Source organism: Podarcis pityusensis (assembly GCF_964106645.2).
Source record: "Podarcis pityusensis genome assembly, chromosome: 6".
Lineage (NCBI taxonomy): Eukaryota > Metazoa > Chordata > Lepidosauria > Squamata > Lacertidae > Podarcis > Podarcis pityusensis.
The window spans coordinates 59,774,303-59,790,064 of record NC_138030.1 but is presented as its reverse complement, the minus strand read 5'-3'; the positions used below and the strand labels follow the sequence as shown (position 1 = coordinate 59,790,064).

Sequence of the window (15,762 nt, the reverse complement as noted above, 5' to 3'; positions counted from 1 at the left end):
GGGCTATATAAATACAAAGGAAATAAAAAAGACCAGGAAGTTCACCTCCTCTTGGAGATCTCTATGGAAACTTTAGAATCCCCTTCAAGGTTCCTGCCCCGAGTGCCTCCCAGTGAAGACAGGCAGGTGACTGCCAAGGAGAGGAACTTTTTTGGTACTGACACTTCAGCCAGGGAATTGCCTCCTCAGAGAGGCCTTCCTGGCACCTTCCCTCCTCCAGTGCAGTTAGTACAGTTAAACCTGAGTGAATAAAGAAGTTGTACATCCAGGCTTTAAAACTAGGTTTTAAATCCCGACTGTATGCAAGGACGTTTTGTTTTTTGTTTTGTTGTCTTTTATTGTCTATGTTTGCTTTTTAAATTATGAATATTGTATTTTGAATATATTGTTGCAAGCCACCTGGGGAATATTTATTGGTGGGCGGCTATATAAATCTAATAAATAAATAACCAATGAAAAAACTATGAATCAAATTTATATGTAACCTGTTACGTGTTTGCATGGTGGAAAGGAATTCGGGTTTTTATGTGTTAGCTGTGCATAAGAATGCATGCATATAAATATTTATTGTTTACGGTGTTCTGAAACTTGCCGTGCATTTCTTCTTCTAGCACGTGCACACATCCTAATATTTATTTGTTTATGAAGTCCCTGGTGATATGATTGCTACAATCCATGGGTTAGCAAGTGCAGGGCAAGAAAGAACAAATGCAATATGTGTTTACAGATACAAGGTTTGCAGCAGGAGTACAGAGTCTCATAGACTGGTTATTCTGGGCAGGATCTTTCCGGTCACCTACTGTAACAATTGCTTCCTGCTTCTTGTTGCTTGAGAGACTTCATATCCTTGGGGAGGCAGCAGGTGAAGGACTGTGATCCAACTGTGCCTCATTCTACCGCAAGGTGGTGCTACAGAGCACGAATGTTGAAATGCTGCCTGGGACAACAGTGTTTAAAGGAGATCTAGTTAACTGAACCAGACATTTGTGCTATTTCTGGCTACCCATAAGATTAACCGGCTACTTTGCAACCTCATTATCTGAAATCCTTACCCTTCCTTTATGTTGCTAGGGAATAGCAACCTGGGGGAGAACCGGGGGGGGGGGGTGCAAGGAAAAGCCCAGAGGTGAAAGTTAGACATAGAGTAGGAGAATGAGCCCAGGAAAACGGAGGAGGGCAATTTATTTAGGGACTCGGGGTATATATCCTGACTTTTGATGTGAACTAGACCCACAGGGTGTAAATGGACATGTGTTTAACTCTTAGTGATCAGCTAAAATAAATGCATGAAATATTTAAGGAGAGGGATTTTATGGAAGTTCTAGATTAATTTTGCTATAAATGTTGATGGTGGTGGGTTATAGCAGAAAGCTGATTCCAGTCTAAGATGGTAGGAAGGAAAAATACAGGGTGAGTCCTTTAAAAGAGGCCCCATGGATACAGAGTACACATGTTCCATGGGGCTTCTTGTATATTGTAAGACTTCATCTGACTTATCCCATAGTAATATGTCATTTGCTTTCACTGGAGGCAAAAGCTCCTTCTTTGATTTGGTATTTGGCAGTAGCTTAGAGAACTTGCTCAACAGGCAATAAAGTATTCAACGTATTTTTATAAAATTAGAAATGTAAGTACATTATGAAGCATCACTGATTTAGATAAAGGAATAAAGAAATAGAATGTGTGGGGGGGGGGGACACCACCACTCTTCCAACGTCATGAGTAATTCTCCTTCATGGTGTCTACAAACTCTGCATGATGGTTTTATATTCCTGCTGATGTTCCACGAGTTTCAGAAACACCTGGTACTTCTTGTCATAAAATCTGTGGGGAAAGCACAAATTGAAGCAATGAAAACTCTAGGAAAGTACTGTACTTGTAATTAAAAAAAAAAAGAAAATAAGAATCTACGATGCCCCCTTTTGTGCAGGTCACACTCACCGAAGTGAAGAGGACTTGTGCAAGGGCACACAATTGTCTTTGTGCTGCTCCTTTGAGAGAGCTTACCTGGAAAATGCCTATGGCCATAAACTTTACCCCCAGTTTGACACTAAAGATGCAGGTAGATTTGTTTAAAAGAAGAAATACCCTCTCTCACTCTTGCAGGCTCCCCATTCGCAGGCTGTAAAAGTGAGGTAGAGGGAATCTGGTAATTTCTGGGGAAGGGAGGGGGACGGGAAGCAAAAGAATGTGTGTGAAATTGTCTTCATCATCAGTGGCATTCCTCCTAATCTGTATATATATTGCACGTGTCTGGGCTGACATGTTAATAAAAACCAAGGTTTCAAAGGCATAGTTCAAAATATTCTAAACTAGGAAGCTGCCCTTCCTGCCCTTGTATTTCCCCCATGGCAAGTGACAATGTATCAGACTGGCTAAAGCAATAGCTGTGCTGAATACACAATAGTAATACAAGCCCACTCCCCAGTTTGTGGGAGTCAGGGGGGATTAAATTGTGAACACTTCCAACACATCTTTAATTAATTATTATTATTATTATTATCATTATTAAAAACTGGATCCATCTTGCCCTGTCTCCATTTTAAAGTTTACATTTTCTTATACTAAAAACTTACAACCAGATTAAAGTCTTCATTCCAAATTGAATATAAAAATTGGAAGAATCAATTAGGACATCTGTACACCTTCCACTAAGCCTGTAGATGGTGCTGTAGCACTTCTTGAATAAGTTCTCCCCCCCCCCCCATTGCTTTATATTATGAAGCAACATGTGCTGTAATTCATATCTGATTGGGGCACACAATATGGCATAGCACAGTAATGTAGCAAAGCTGCATTAAGAAAAAATGAAAGCTATTGTACAGCTTCGAAATAAAAAATATATTAAAGGTTTTCTTGGGTTACAAAAGTACGTGCATGAGTAACCCTGAAATAGCCCTGCAGATGAGCATTTTAATAACCCACTCACAACAGTCTTTTATCCCAAACATCCCAGTTGCCATCTTTTGTTTTTCCAATATTATTTAACCTTGGTTCTTTGCAGTGATAGATTTCGGTTCTTGCTATAGCATCTCCTTCATTCAGGGACTTTTCTCCTCCTTTGACCTCCCTAACTCAACTTTTAGTCTTCTTTTGGGCCCATGAATACATCTTTCTGCACTTATTTGCTCTGTGAACTGTTTGCTAGTTTGCTCCCTCCTCATATCCCATTCCTAATTGCATGCCCCCCCCCGAAAATCCCCCCCCACTCTCATTTACCTCCTAGCTGGCAACTGAAGCACCACACTAGGGAAACGCCAGCTCCTGAACAGCCACATAGATTTCTGCAGTATCTGCAGTTTCTTTCTTTGTCTCAACATCCCCAAGTACTTGGGGTAGAGTTTTCACCATACATAGAGGTTGCTATACTTTCAGATCTTTTTAACCTACCACATGGTGGCCAACACACATCTGCACACCCTGGCTATGCTCAGGAGGTCTGCTTGCTTAATCGTTACCCTACTTCCTCCTTTACTCCATGTAGTCCCTTCCCCTTCCAGTGGCTCAAGTGACGCAGTAAATATGTATCAGGGTATACAACAAGTGGGGCGACAGCAGGGGGCGCAGGTGACTAAATGTGAAGGGCAGCAGAGGAAAAGCACTGGGTAGGGAAGAGTTTAAGCAGCTCCTGCTCACCCCTTCTGCCCTGCAAATTATCACCTTTACAGCAAAGAAGCATACCTAGGGTCTTCAAGCACTGTGTTGGCTGCCCTATGTTTGGCTGAAATACAGGTATTCTCCCCCCCACCCGCACTTATGTGAGCGTTATGTTCTGGGCCTTCATGTGCATAAGTGAAAATCAAATAAGTGGTGAGCACCCCCTACAAAACCTCTCTCTTCAACTAGAATAGAAGCTTTGGCTAGCTGGAGGCTTGAGGACGTGCTGAAAATGGATGCTGCTGCTGTGCTACCACGCATGTCAGCTGCTAGGCGGGGAGGCTGAGCAGCCTAAACAAGGCCTTCTGTGCCTCTAGTCTCCTTCAGGGCTTCCTCCACTCACATTGAAGTTCTCTTTGGGCTCCAGGGAGGTTCTCCTTGCGAGCCACAGGGACTCTCCAGGTCTATCCTGCCATTTCCAGGTTTGAATTAAATTACTTATTTGTTTCCCAGTACCACACAAATACACAGTCGTGTGTGACACCTAAGTGTGTGGGGGGGTGCCTGTATATATCTTGGTTTCACCTCAAAAGAACTTTCTGTACTTTGAAGCATTCAGATGGCAGAGATATTTGCACATCTAACTGATGTAGTTCCTTAAGTTTGTATGACCACCATGTTTTGATAAGTCCTGTGTCTTTCCCATTGGAGAGGCGAAGAAAGAAGGAAAATATGTTAAGCTCTGTCCAGCACCATGCAAAAAGTCAAGAGTAGACAGCTTTAACTGTAGACAGTGTAGCTCTTTTACGCTGATAAGCTGAAGAAGAGAAAAACATGACTCCATTACCTTTTATCCTTGTGGTTTGGCAGCACAACTCTCCCAACTCTTCCCATTTTCTCCATTGCATCCTGTTGAAAGATCGACAGTAGCTGCAGTGGCCTGTTTCAGTTTAACATTCTTAGTAAAGGAACAAGATGTTTCAGGAATCAAAGGGAACGCCACTGAATAGTGTTGTTCTGGGTTAACACACCAGAGCACTTGAAATATGGCCTATCCCATTATCAGACAGCAATGGGAATGCAGCAATGCAGACTGCTCAATAAGTCAGACACCCTTGCAGGGAGCTCTGGAGAAGAGCGAAATAATCTGATCACTATCACCCAAAAAGTACTTACAAGTGGTGGCTTGCTGATGTTTTGGTGAAGACATGCTGGACAAATCCACCACTGTATTCGCAATAAAGAGGATGAACTGGAAAATATATCAAACTAGCCAGCCATGGCTGAGGCTCAATGAAAGCAATGGGATTTGACTTGAACTCAGGTCCCATTAACTTGCATCTGCCACATGTAGATAAATGAGTGGCTTGATGTCTCCCTGGCAGTACTCCCCCCACCCCAACAACTGCACATACATAGCAACATGTTTGCAAAAATCCTGAGGAATGTGTGGATGTTGCAGCCAGGGTGCAGGAACATCTGGGACAGGACCATGAGGCAAAGTCGCTCCCTCCCCTCCATGCACGTGGAATGAATCAACAAATGGATGAAAGAGGCCTCAGTTAGGAAAATAAGGCGAGATTTCCTGGACCAGACCAAAGCCCATCTAGGCTATGTTCCTACAGTGGCCAGCCAGCTGCCTATGGGAAGCCTCCAAGCCCAACCTGCTTCCCAGCAGCTGCCTCCAAAACTGGGCATAGTGCCTAGGTAGCATGGCTAGTGGTCACTGATAACTCCATCCTCCACGAATTTATCTGACCCCCTTTCAAAGCCATCAAAGGAGGTGGCCGTTACTACATTTGGGGATAGTGAATTCCATAATTTAACTACGTGCTGTGCAAAAAGTGCTTCCTTTTCGTACTGACACTTCCAATGCTTAGTCACATTGGATAGTCCTGGGTTCTAGTATTACAAGAGAGGGATAAACAACTCCTATCTGCTTTCACCACCCCATGCACACATTTTGTGTACCCGTCATGTTCCACCTGGCCCTTTTCTCTAAACTAAAATTTTGTAACATCTCCTCATGGCGGAGTTTGCTCTAGCTCCATGACCACTGGCAGGATTTTCTAAATTATTTGCAGCTGCCTAATATCCCTTTGAGGTGTGCCAACCAGAACCATATGCAGTATTCCAAGTCTGCATGCACTATAATTTGTATAATGGCCTTATGACATTGGCATTCCTCCCACCTCCCACCCCAATTTTCAAACCCTTTCTAATGATCCCTAACAAGTAATTTGGTGTTTTTTTGTTTTTTTACAGTTGCCGTGTGCTGGGTCAACATTTTCATTGAGCTATGCATCATTATCTCTTTTCTGGCCAGCCCCTGCCAGTTCAGACCCCATAAGCATATACAGGAACTTAGTCCTACCCAGACACCCACCCAAACATCACTTTGCACTTGCTTACACTGAGGGCTTATCTACACTTTATTTTGTCCCACTGCTTCCACCCCAGGGAAAACTGCTCTTTAGCGCTCAATAGGAACGAACAGCAATTCGGGTTCTCTCCGGATTGCTGTTTGTTCCAGTTCAGAGCAGGTTTTCCCCAGGAAAGGAGCAGGGCAAGGGGACAAGTCCTCTGTTGCAGTTATAGTTTAACTTTAGCTGTATTGGGCACTTGTTAATATTCTCAGTCATTCTGACTTTCACGGCTAGAACACAGTTCCATTCTGTGCACTGGCTAATCCGGCAGAATGTACTCAGATGAGATTGGTCTGACTGTACAGCCATACTCCCAAATGTACAGTCAGACACACTCAAATAAGATTCAGGACCAAATGAACAACACGCTAGAAAAATCTGCGACAAAGGTCTTCCAAGATTTGCAGCCGTGGTACATTCTGTGCACTAAAGAAACCGGCTACAATTCAACGCAAAGTTTGCTTAAGGCATTGATTTAAGCATGCTCAGCACTCCAGTGGATTGTGCCCATCATTATATCTAAAATATAAGAGGGACCAACAACAGCAAAACATTGCACAGCAGAGTATTCCTGCTCACTGCCAGCCATGCTCTCTCCCATTCTTCTCCATTCCATTCTCCCCCTCAATAGGCAGCCAGCAGCCCATCACTACTGAGCAGGCCAAGTCGGCACTGCAGCCCCTCCCCCCCCATGATTTTTCTTTCTTTTCTTTTTTGGTATTTCTGCAAACCTCAGAGTTCCGCCAAACCTGCTGATACAAACTTTGGTGTTGTTTTGACACAAGAACAGCAGTCACACTTGAATGTTACAAGTAGACATAATACTGGCTGCAGTGATTATAAAACCTTTAGCATAAAATGCTGAAGCTTATTAGCGGAAAGGCATTGTTGATGAAAGATGGGTAACTAAATAATTTGCAGCAAAGGGAAGTGCAGAATTCTGGATTTGCAAGGGATGGCTATTTAAAATTTGTGCCCAGCAAAGCAGATTGTCCCTCATCTTCCAAATGGATGGGTCAGAGGAAGCCACAAGATCCAAGCACATACCTGCTATTAATTAATTAGGCGCCCAAGTTTTTAGTGTCCTATGGCAACAGGAAGTACTGAGAAACGTTTGAAATCCGTTTTTTCCTTTTTAGGTTTGGCAGAGCGTAGAACCCTTGAATGCCAAATATTGGCTTTTAAAAGTATGCCCTTACTGACGCAACTTTTAGCAACTCTGGATTCAAAGTCTACCAACTTTTAGCAATTGTAAGTCTAGAGTCAAAGGCCTGAGATCTAGTTGACATATAATGGAAGGCAGGTGGCAGTCGTACTGCAGAATAGGACGGCTGTGCTGTTTTGGAGAACCCTCTGATGTGCAAAAAGGGGACTTGCAAAAGAAACTAAGTAGTCTCAAGGCCAAGTCAACTTGACATGCATTTTTTCTGCATTTTGCCTTGCTCAACTGCAGCTTCCATTCCATTGCCCTCCCTGCAGGCTGAATATCACTATTTGCACTGCAGCATACAATGGGCACATGAGAGTTGGTTTTTCTCCCTCAGTTATTGGTAATGTCACAGGAACGACCCAATAGTTTCACGAAAACCATATTCCAGGCAGCACTATAATTTCCAACAGCTCTATGCTAGCTGGGAGGAAGAATCGCATTTCCCCAGCAATTATATTTTGCTCCGAGTGCTGGGAATATGGAATCCTTTCCCAACAAATCACTTCCTTGAGAGAAGATTTCTGAGGCCCACAAACCAAAGGGACGGTAAATGTGCACTTGCTGAGCTGCAAGCTGATTATGTGGGAGGCTTTACGTATCCTGGAAAGGAAGGAATCTAGTCTGAAAAGAGAAGGACAGCTGGCAACTCCCTCAAGCCATCTAGTCTTTCCTTTCTGGGTCACAGGTATTGTACAGAGAACATTCTCTGCTTGGCTGAGGCACTCATTATTCTTTTGGAGATGATCCAGCCTTTCAGATAAATATATACTTGCACACGTTTTATTTAAAAGCAGTTATTCACTTAGCCTCAAAGCTTTCCCCCCTCCAGACTTCTGGGAAGAAGAAAACACCCACCCACACAAGCCATAAAAAGATGAAATGGCTTCTTTCAGAGGAGGGGGAGAGACAATGCCATACTTAGTGCCTTGTCATGAAGCACCATTTTAGATCTATTTTTGTTATTTATTCAATCACTGTCTCTGCATTAATGTTGGCCAATATAACCTCTACGCTCTCCAGCAGGCATGCAGCTCAAGGGACGCCCTCCATGGTCCACTTCTAATTTTAAAAGAGAATATGAGAGGTGAAAAGGACTTTCCTCCCCGCCATTATTTCATTAATCCCCCAATTAGTCTTTATAACTACATGGAAAGGGAAAGGGTATTGGGAATGACTTGTGAAGGCTATGCCTTCAAAGGTGGCATATAACACACACACACACACACACACACACACACACACACATATATATAATACCAAAGAACAACAATAGTATGAAATTCTAGTTTTGGATAGCTTCCATGTCAAGTGCAATAGTGTGTCAAGGTCACATGGGAGTCAGCCAATAGCAGATCCAAGATTGCAGTCTCTTCAGTTCTTGCTCAACTCAAAATATGCCCCGTGTTTAAAAAGTCACTGTCAATCAGGGTCATGGGAAATGCCAAAAGTGATCAGATCAGCAGTCTATTGAATTTGGGTGCTTATCTCCAAGTATAGCATAATGACAAATATGTTCTTCAGGGATAAGGGCTTCATGTTCAGATCAGTATTTCCAGCTACCAAACTGATAGTACTCTCCTATACATGTGTAAGAAGTAGGCCCCACTGAGTTCAATAGATGTGTACAGTGGTACCTCGGGATACATACGCTTCAGGTTACATACGCTTCAGGTTACAGACTCCGCTAACCCAGAAATAGTACCTCAGGTTAAGAACTTTGCTTCAGGATGAGAACAGAAATCGTGCTCCGGCAGCATGGCGGCAGCAGGAGGCCCCATTAGCTAAAGTGGTGCTTCAGGTTAAGAAGAGTTTCAGGTTAAGAACGGACCTCTGGAACGAATTAAGTACTTAACCCGAGGTACCACTGTATAGAATTGCAGCCTTAATTTAAAGAATGTAGCAACTTATTTTTAGGCAGCTCCATAAGAAGGGGCTCCCACAAAATATGGAAGTCATTCTCGTGTGTAGTTTGTCACATGGGATGTATACAGACAGGCCCATTTAGCCTTGTCTCTTGTTTGAAGCAGGCTTAAATAAAATCAAGAAAGTACAATGAATTCTTTTTTAAAAAATTAATTTTTTTGCTAAAATTACTTTTTTCTCATTTCATTTTTCATTTCCTGTAAATTCTGTGCTAAAAATAAAGAAACAAATGTCCATGTTTGGTCAAAAATTATTTGATCATAATTTTTAAAGGCTAGGCAAAATGCAAATGAAGGGTTTTCTTTGCTGACAAAAATAGAGCCACTGTGGAGTATAAATAAATGGATGAATTCATAGTTTCTAGCTTTTGTTACAGTGTCAGAACTGAGTATGAGACAGAGACAGGCCAGTAAACAAGCTAGCTAGCGATGAAAGATTATCAGAATTGCAACGGCCACTTAACTTCATACGCAGGGAAAAACTGAGTTTAACAGATGTGAATTGCAAAAGAATTAGTATTGCAATCCTATACATGCCTACTTAAAGTAACCCCTTCAGTTCAGTAGGGACTTACCCCCAGAAAAGTGTGCATAGGATTTCAGAATAAGACAACAGAAGCACATACTATTTTGCTAACAAGAGTCAGCAGCAGTACTAATGTCCAGTGACCAGAATACAGTCGTACCCTGGAAGTCAAATGGAATCTGTTCCCAAAGTCCGTTCGACTTCCAAAACGTTTGGAAACCAAAGAGCGGCTTTTGATTGGCTGCAGGAAGCTCCTGCAGCCAATCGGGAGCCGCGGAAGCCCCACTGGACGTTCGGGTTCCAAAGAACGTTTGCAAACAGGAACACCCACTTCTAGGTTTGCAGTGTTTGAGAGTCAAAATGTCCGAGTACCAAGGCATTCGGGATCCAAGGTACGACTGTAATACAACATGTCTAACAATGGGATTTCTACCTAAACCATATGCCATACATGTATGTATGTGTGTATGTGTGTATATACATGTGTGTAACACACACACACACAAACAAACGCTTCTCTTGCTCAAATGTTAAATAAGATTCTACACATGTACAATCAGAAGACAAAGCTGAATTCTTCCAGCTGCTTTAAGCATTTCTCAATTAAACTCTCATGGATGGCTATGAAACTACATAAACAACAAAGCCAGTTGCTTTTTAGGTGTATTTACAAAAGTTCTTTAAAGGTCTCCACATACTCTCAATGGAATTCTTATTGTCTAGAAATTACATGACCAGATTACCCTCATATGTATCTTTTTGTCTAGTGAGTATCTTTTGTTTGGATCATCAATTGCGTTTCTCATTTCTTGCCAGACAGTTGCTGCGTTCCACCCAGATGTAAAATTATCTATTATTCCCCTAGCGGTTTTTTGGGAGGGCTGGTGATGGTTGGCCTTCCCAGAAGTTCTCTGTACTAGGGGCCAACATGATAAGGTACAGGATGATGTACAATCAATGAAAGCGCCAATATTATGAGCCAGAAGAGAATTCTCTGGAAAACAGATGCTTTCCCCACAAAGCGCTTGTTGAGAAAGTTTATACCTGCTGAGCCAATCTGAACTGAGAGCAGGGGGAGTTCATCCCTCCTCACCAATCTAAAGTTGTCTGAAACTTTTGGTCTCCCCTGAAATCTTGGCAAATGGATAGGAGTGGAGAGTAGCTAAGTATTTGGCTGAGGGGCGCATGAAGAGTGTGGCCCACCTACCAGTGGCAAGTGGCCCTTGAAGGGTTGGCAATAAGGGAATGAGGGCCGAGAGCCAAAAAGGTTCCTCACACCCACCCTAATAGAGCTACCCCCCCACACCTCTGCCCAATCCTCATAAGAAGCCAGTGACAAATTTAAAGCTTTGCAGTGCCAAAGAAAAGGCACAGTGCCATAGACATTTATATTCCCAAAGTGAACTTTCAAAATGGCATCTCTCCCTGTTTAATTTTTAAAAATGAAACAGGCAAGCAGGAAATGGTGCCCTTCCGGAAGCTGACACCAGTAGCAACCTCACTTCAAGGATATCCATTTGTAGATATCTTTCTAAGATTAATATAGCATTCTGTCTTTCCTTTGTCCGCCCTTTTCTGTTTTCTGGGACCATTTATCTGTTGCACTTTGGTCTGACTAAATGATTTGAAGCCATGCCAGCGTGTCATAGCTTTAGACTAATTAAAAGTCTTCACCAGCTTCTTCTGTCCACTGGCTCCCAATTAATTTTTGGGCACAATTCAAAGTGCAGTTATTTAAAGCCCTAAACAGCAGCCTTGTTCCATATTTACCTACAACATCTCTCTCACTTACACAGACATACACGTACAAGTAGGATAATGTCTGGGCACTGCTCCAAGCACCAGAATCAGTGGAAATTAGATTCAAGTTGACAAAGCACAAGGCCTTTTTTACAGTGGCACCTTTACTGTGGAACTTCTCAGGGAGGCCAGTCAAACCAGCTCTGTTTTCCATCTCAGAAGAATGTTATTAAAAGCTTTTCCAGCAGGACTTTGGCTGGTGAGGCTTTAAATTTGTTTTAGCTGCCTTGTGGTTTTGATGCATCAGAATAGTTTCCCTATGGTTGCTGGATGCTACATTGTCTTCCTGGTATAAATTCATGCTAATAAAACTGATAATGCTTCTAGCATTACTTTTGAAAATCAAGTTAGGAGTCTTCCTTATTCCTCTGCAGAGCCATGCTTATTGTTACATAGATGACAATTGTTTTGTTTGTGATTGCTTTACTGATGATTTGTTAAGTATTCTATACAATTTATGCTGTATTCGTGATGTTCCATTATGTTATTTTTATCTTTTGTTTGTAAGCTGCTTTGGGATTTATTTGAATAAAAAGTGGAATAGAAATAGAATCAATCAAAAAAATGCTTATGCACGATACCCTTTTAGAAAACAAATAATAAATAGAAATAATCAAAAAGAAGTCTACAAGACATTGGATAAGCAGAGGGCATGACACTTCTCCCTTGAACGGTTAGCCTGACGAATCCCTCACCTTGTATTTGAAACACTACCATGCCTAAATAAAACATATTGTCCCACGTGCCCTCAGGGTTTTGTGATTCACAGAATCAGAATAACACTTTGGGAAGAATAAAATGCCTTGTGATCACCCCCTCATGTCCTCCCATGCTTTCCACAGAAAAAGAAAAGAGGGGGTTTATGCACATCACCACAAGCTCTTTTCACTGAAAGGGACAGTGAGGAAATGGGCCGAGGGCAGGAGAGAATTATTAGGGATCACTGCAGGACAAAGGAGAGCATGAAACTTTCCTAATGTATCAAAAGACACTCCAGGGGCAGTCCCCATGTAAACAGAGCCTTAGTTAGGCTGGGTAGAATCAAAAGGAGAGAAGGGTCAGCACAACTGAAGGCGGCATTTTTCTGCCGTGCCAGTCATGACGTTAGTCACTTCTCCAGAAAGCCAAATTTAGAAGCAGAATGAGCCGCGCCGGTTGTCAACCCACCATCCTTCAGTCGGAAAGCCTGCTTTGTGGTAACTCTGCTGTTAATATTAGGCATGTTTCTGTTCCAGTGCCTCCCCCTCAACACCCTGCAACTAACAAATAATTAAGCAATTGTATTTAATAACAGGCAGCTGGCCACTCTGCTCAGACTCAAGTGGGTCAGGTGCCAGCCTGGCTGCCCAGCAGTGGGAGGCTCAGCTTACATGGGCAGTGGAAGGAGCCCAAGCAGCTTAACTCTGCTTTCAGCTCCCAACTTTTGCTGGCAAGCAGGCACAATGATTTAATGTGCTCTGGTCTCTGACTCAGCAGCGCTGGGGTTTGCACGCTGGGAGGGAACAGGTGCTCTTGAATGGGCCTGGTGACTCAGGATCGGGATGGGGTCAACTGTCTGTGGCAAGGGCCAGTGCGCCGAGGTGGGAAGCCCCGGAATAAACGCTGCCTCTTTAACCTGTGAAGAAGAAGCAGTGCAAAACGCCCACACTCTCTGCCTCATCCACAACCCCCAGCCCACTTGGGAAGGTTCTCACATTTCCTTCACATTAAAGGAGGCTGTTCAAAAACTGTCGCATCAAATATACTAGTGGTGAGTAACCTGCGGCTCTCCAAATGCTGTTGAACTCAAATTGCTGGCACAGGCACGTGATGTCCAGAGTCTGGTGAGGGGTAGACCATAGAAAGGAACACAGGAGATTCGTATTGGGTTGAATTAGGCTACAACTTGATTGATTCCAGATGTGAGTAGGTTTGGCTAATAGGTCGAACCTAATGAGGTTGACCCAGTGCTGGGAGTCACTCCCAACATTGATCATGTGCAATGAACCTGTACAGACCACTGTTGTGAGAGGTGTTTTGGCCCATCGACCCCCATGTGGGCAACTGGACAAAAATCTCTCCTCCTGGACCCCTCTAATGGGGTACCCACTCAACTGTGAAGACAACTGGCCCCTGCCAGTTAGCAAAGAGGGCGGCCTACATGCAGTTGCCATGGTAAATACTGCCGGGAGAGCCTGGCCCAGCCCCTCGCCCCTGCTTCTGATTGGCCTGTGGGGCCAGGCCTGCTCAGATGTGGTCTGTGGCTGCCAGAGGAGGGTGGTGTCAAGCGACCATCCCCTCACCCAGCCATGCATGAGGATGGCGGACATCCCCGGGACCAGCCCATGGTCAAGCAGAGCTGCAAACACCACTCTCCCAGATCTCCCAGCAACATCTCTAAGTTAAAGACCAGGGACCCCAACCTCATGCAGTTTCTGACTTGTAGTTGTATGACTCTTTCCAAAATAATAAACACAACTATTTCATCAGCCCATTGGGGACAAGATCAGGTCCATGGTATACAACATACAAGCAAATGAAGAAACACATCTCTTTCCCCCTGCTGTGGTCCTGATTAAAATCACCTCTGTGAAAATATTAGACCTGAGAGGAAAGCCCCCATAGCAGTTATTGGGGTGGGTAGCAGTAGCCTGCTGCCAATGGAAGCTTGCCTCCAATAGAAGCTGGGGGGGGGGGGGTCCTTTAGGGCTGCAGCACAAAGAAAAAAGGGTTAACTCTGACCAGGGCCCATAGAAACTACTGGCTATACTTTTTACAAGAGAAAATGCAATGACAAGCGACACATTTAACCCTGTGGTTTGACCTGGTGAACAGGGCTAGCCTGATTCACTGTGCTGCCTGCCCTAAGTCACCCTGGGGTTCTTTGGGATGAAGGGAGTGCTATAAATAAATAACCAAAGCTGTTTCAATGCTTGCTTCCTGTTTTCCCTTATTAAACTGTGAGCCTGTGAGCAGGGACTGTCTTATTTTTCAATACACCTGGAGTGCTTGGAGAATTGGGGTGGGGAGCGTTTTCCAGCCTGAACGCCTTATTTCCTCAAGGGAAACTTTCAGGGGTGCAAACAAATGGTGGTTGGGACCAGATGCAAAAGGATACATTGTATGTACCCTTACCTTTGTATAGTAGGCTAAATTCAATTCCTGAAAACTTCAGGGGGTATTCCTCCTTCCCTAATGTTTATAGGTCTGTGCAGCGCCGTTTTTCTTCTTCAGGGGGTATTCAAGGGTACGCAGGACCGGACCTCTTTTCGTTGTTGTTAAAAGGTGTGACACTTACTGTAACAACTTCATGGTGACTACCTGCACCTCTTTTTCTAGGAAAAAAGCACTGGATCTGTGTATGACATTCTCCTTCCAGGAAAGCAGATGTTCAAGAACACATTCCAGCCACGCAAAAGCACTGAGGGGGGAGATGGTCTGAGGGACAGGTTGTGGCTGAGGAGAGCCCAGAGGTCCAGACACAGAGGAGAACATTTAGCTCCCAGGCCTGAGGTTCCACAGCACCATGTAAAAATAATAATAATATGTAATATGTTCCAGGAAAAATCAGTACCCATGAACTTCTACGTGCATTATCACTTCACTGTGTGCTGTGCAGATGTTAGAAAGTTGATAGGGTGTCTTTCTTAAAAAAAGAAAGAAAGAAGTTTATTTTAAAAGGGTTTCAGAGAAGCTGCTTTTCAGCATGACTATAAAAGCAGGAAGAAATGCTTCTCCTCACTAGTTTTGCAACCTCCGCTGGGGCCAAATGAAGCAGGAGATCAACAGCATGTTTATGACAGCGAAGTAGGAAATCCAGAAGAATATCATGTCTACAAGAAACTCAGGCGCGGGGGGGGGGGGGGGGAGATTGTGGAACAGATGCCAACGAATTCTAAAAGCTTCTTACAGGCAATCCCAGGATTGTGGGAAGGTTCTGTTTACAGATGATCTGCAATTGTTTTGCAATTCACTTGGGAACATTGTTCCCCACTGTGAAGACCAGAGATAGATGGGTTCAGGATCTGAAGTAGGGAAAAAATGAAGAGAGGGTAGTTCTGATGAAATAAGACTTAAGATGCTCACACCTGAAAAATGCTGCACTTTGAATTTAGTGGAAAGCCACTTGAGCGAAGGTACACTCCGAAAACGTATCCCGTCAATTTCTCGTCACGTTCATAGCATACATTTTGCTTTCATCGCCTTTTCTTCACCATCTGGCGATCGGGTGTTTTTAAAAATCTGTATTTACTTTATGACCTACAGCTAGAGCACTGTTTACATATTAAAAGCTGGATGGGG

General features: G+C 43.4%; 1 protein-coding gene across 1 annotated transcript in view; it reads right to left on the bottom strand.

Annotated features, from left to right (window-relative positions):
* Window positions 1-1,594: 1,594 nt before the first annotated feature.
* The window catches only part of FGGY (FGGY carbohydrate kinase domain containing), a 138,287-nt gene continuing 124,119 nt past the window's right edge, over window positions 1,595-15,762 (bottom strand). Inside the window, exons 15-16 of the mRNA XM_081011826.1 lie at window positions 4,445-4,506; window positions 1,595-1,824 (exon numbers count right to left, since the gene is read on the bottom strand). Of these exons, the coding sequence (XP_080867952.1) occupies window positions 1,743-1,824; window positions 4,445-4,506 (144 nt within the window). The 3' untranslated portion in view covers window positions 1,595-1,742. The remainder of the gene's footprint in view (window positions 1,825-4,444; window positions 4,507-15,762) is intronic.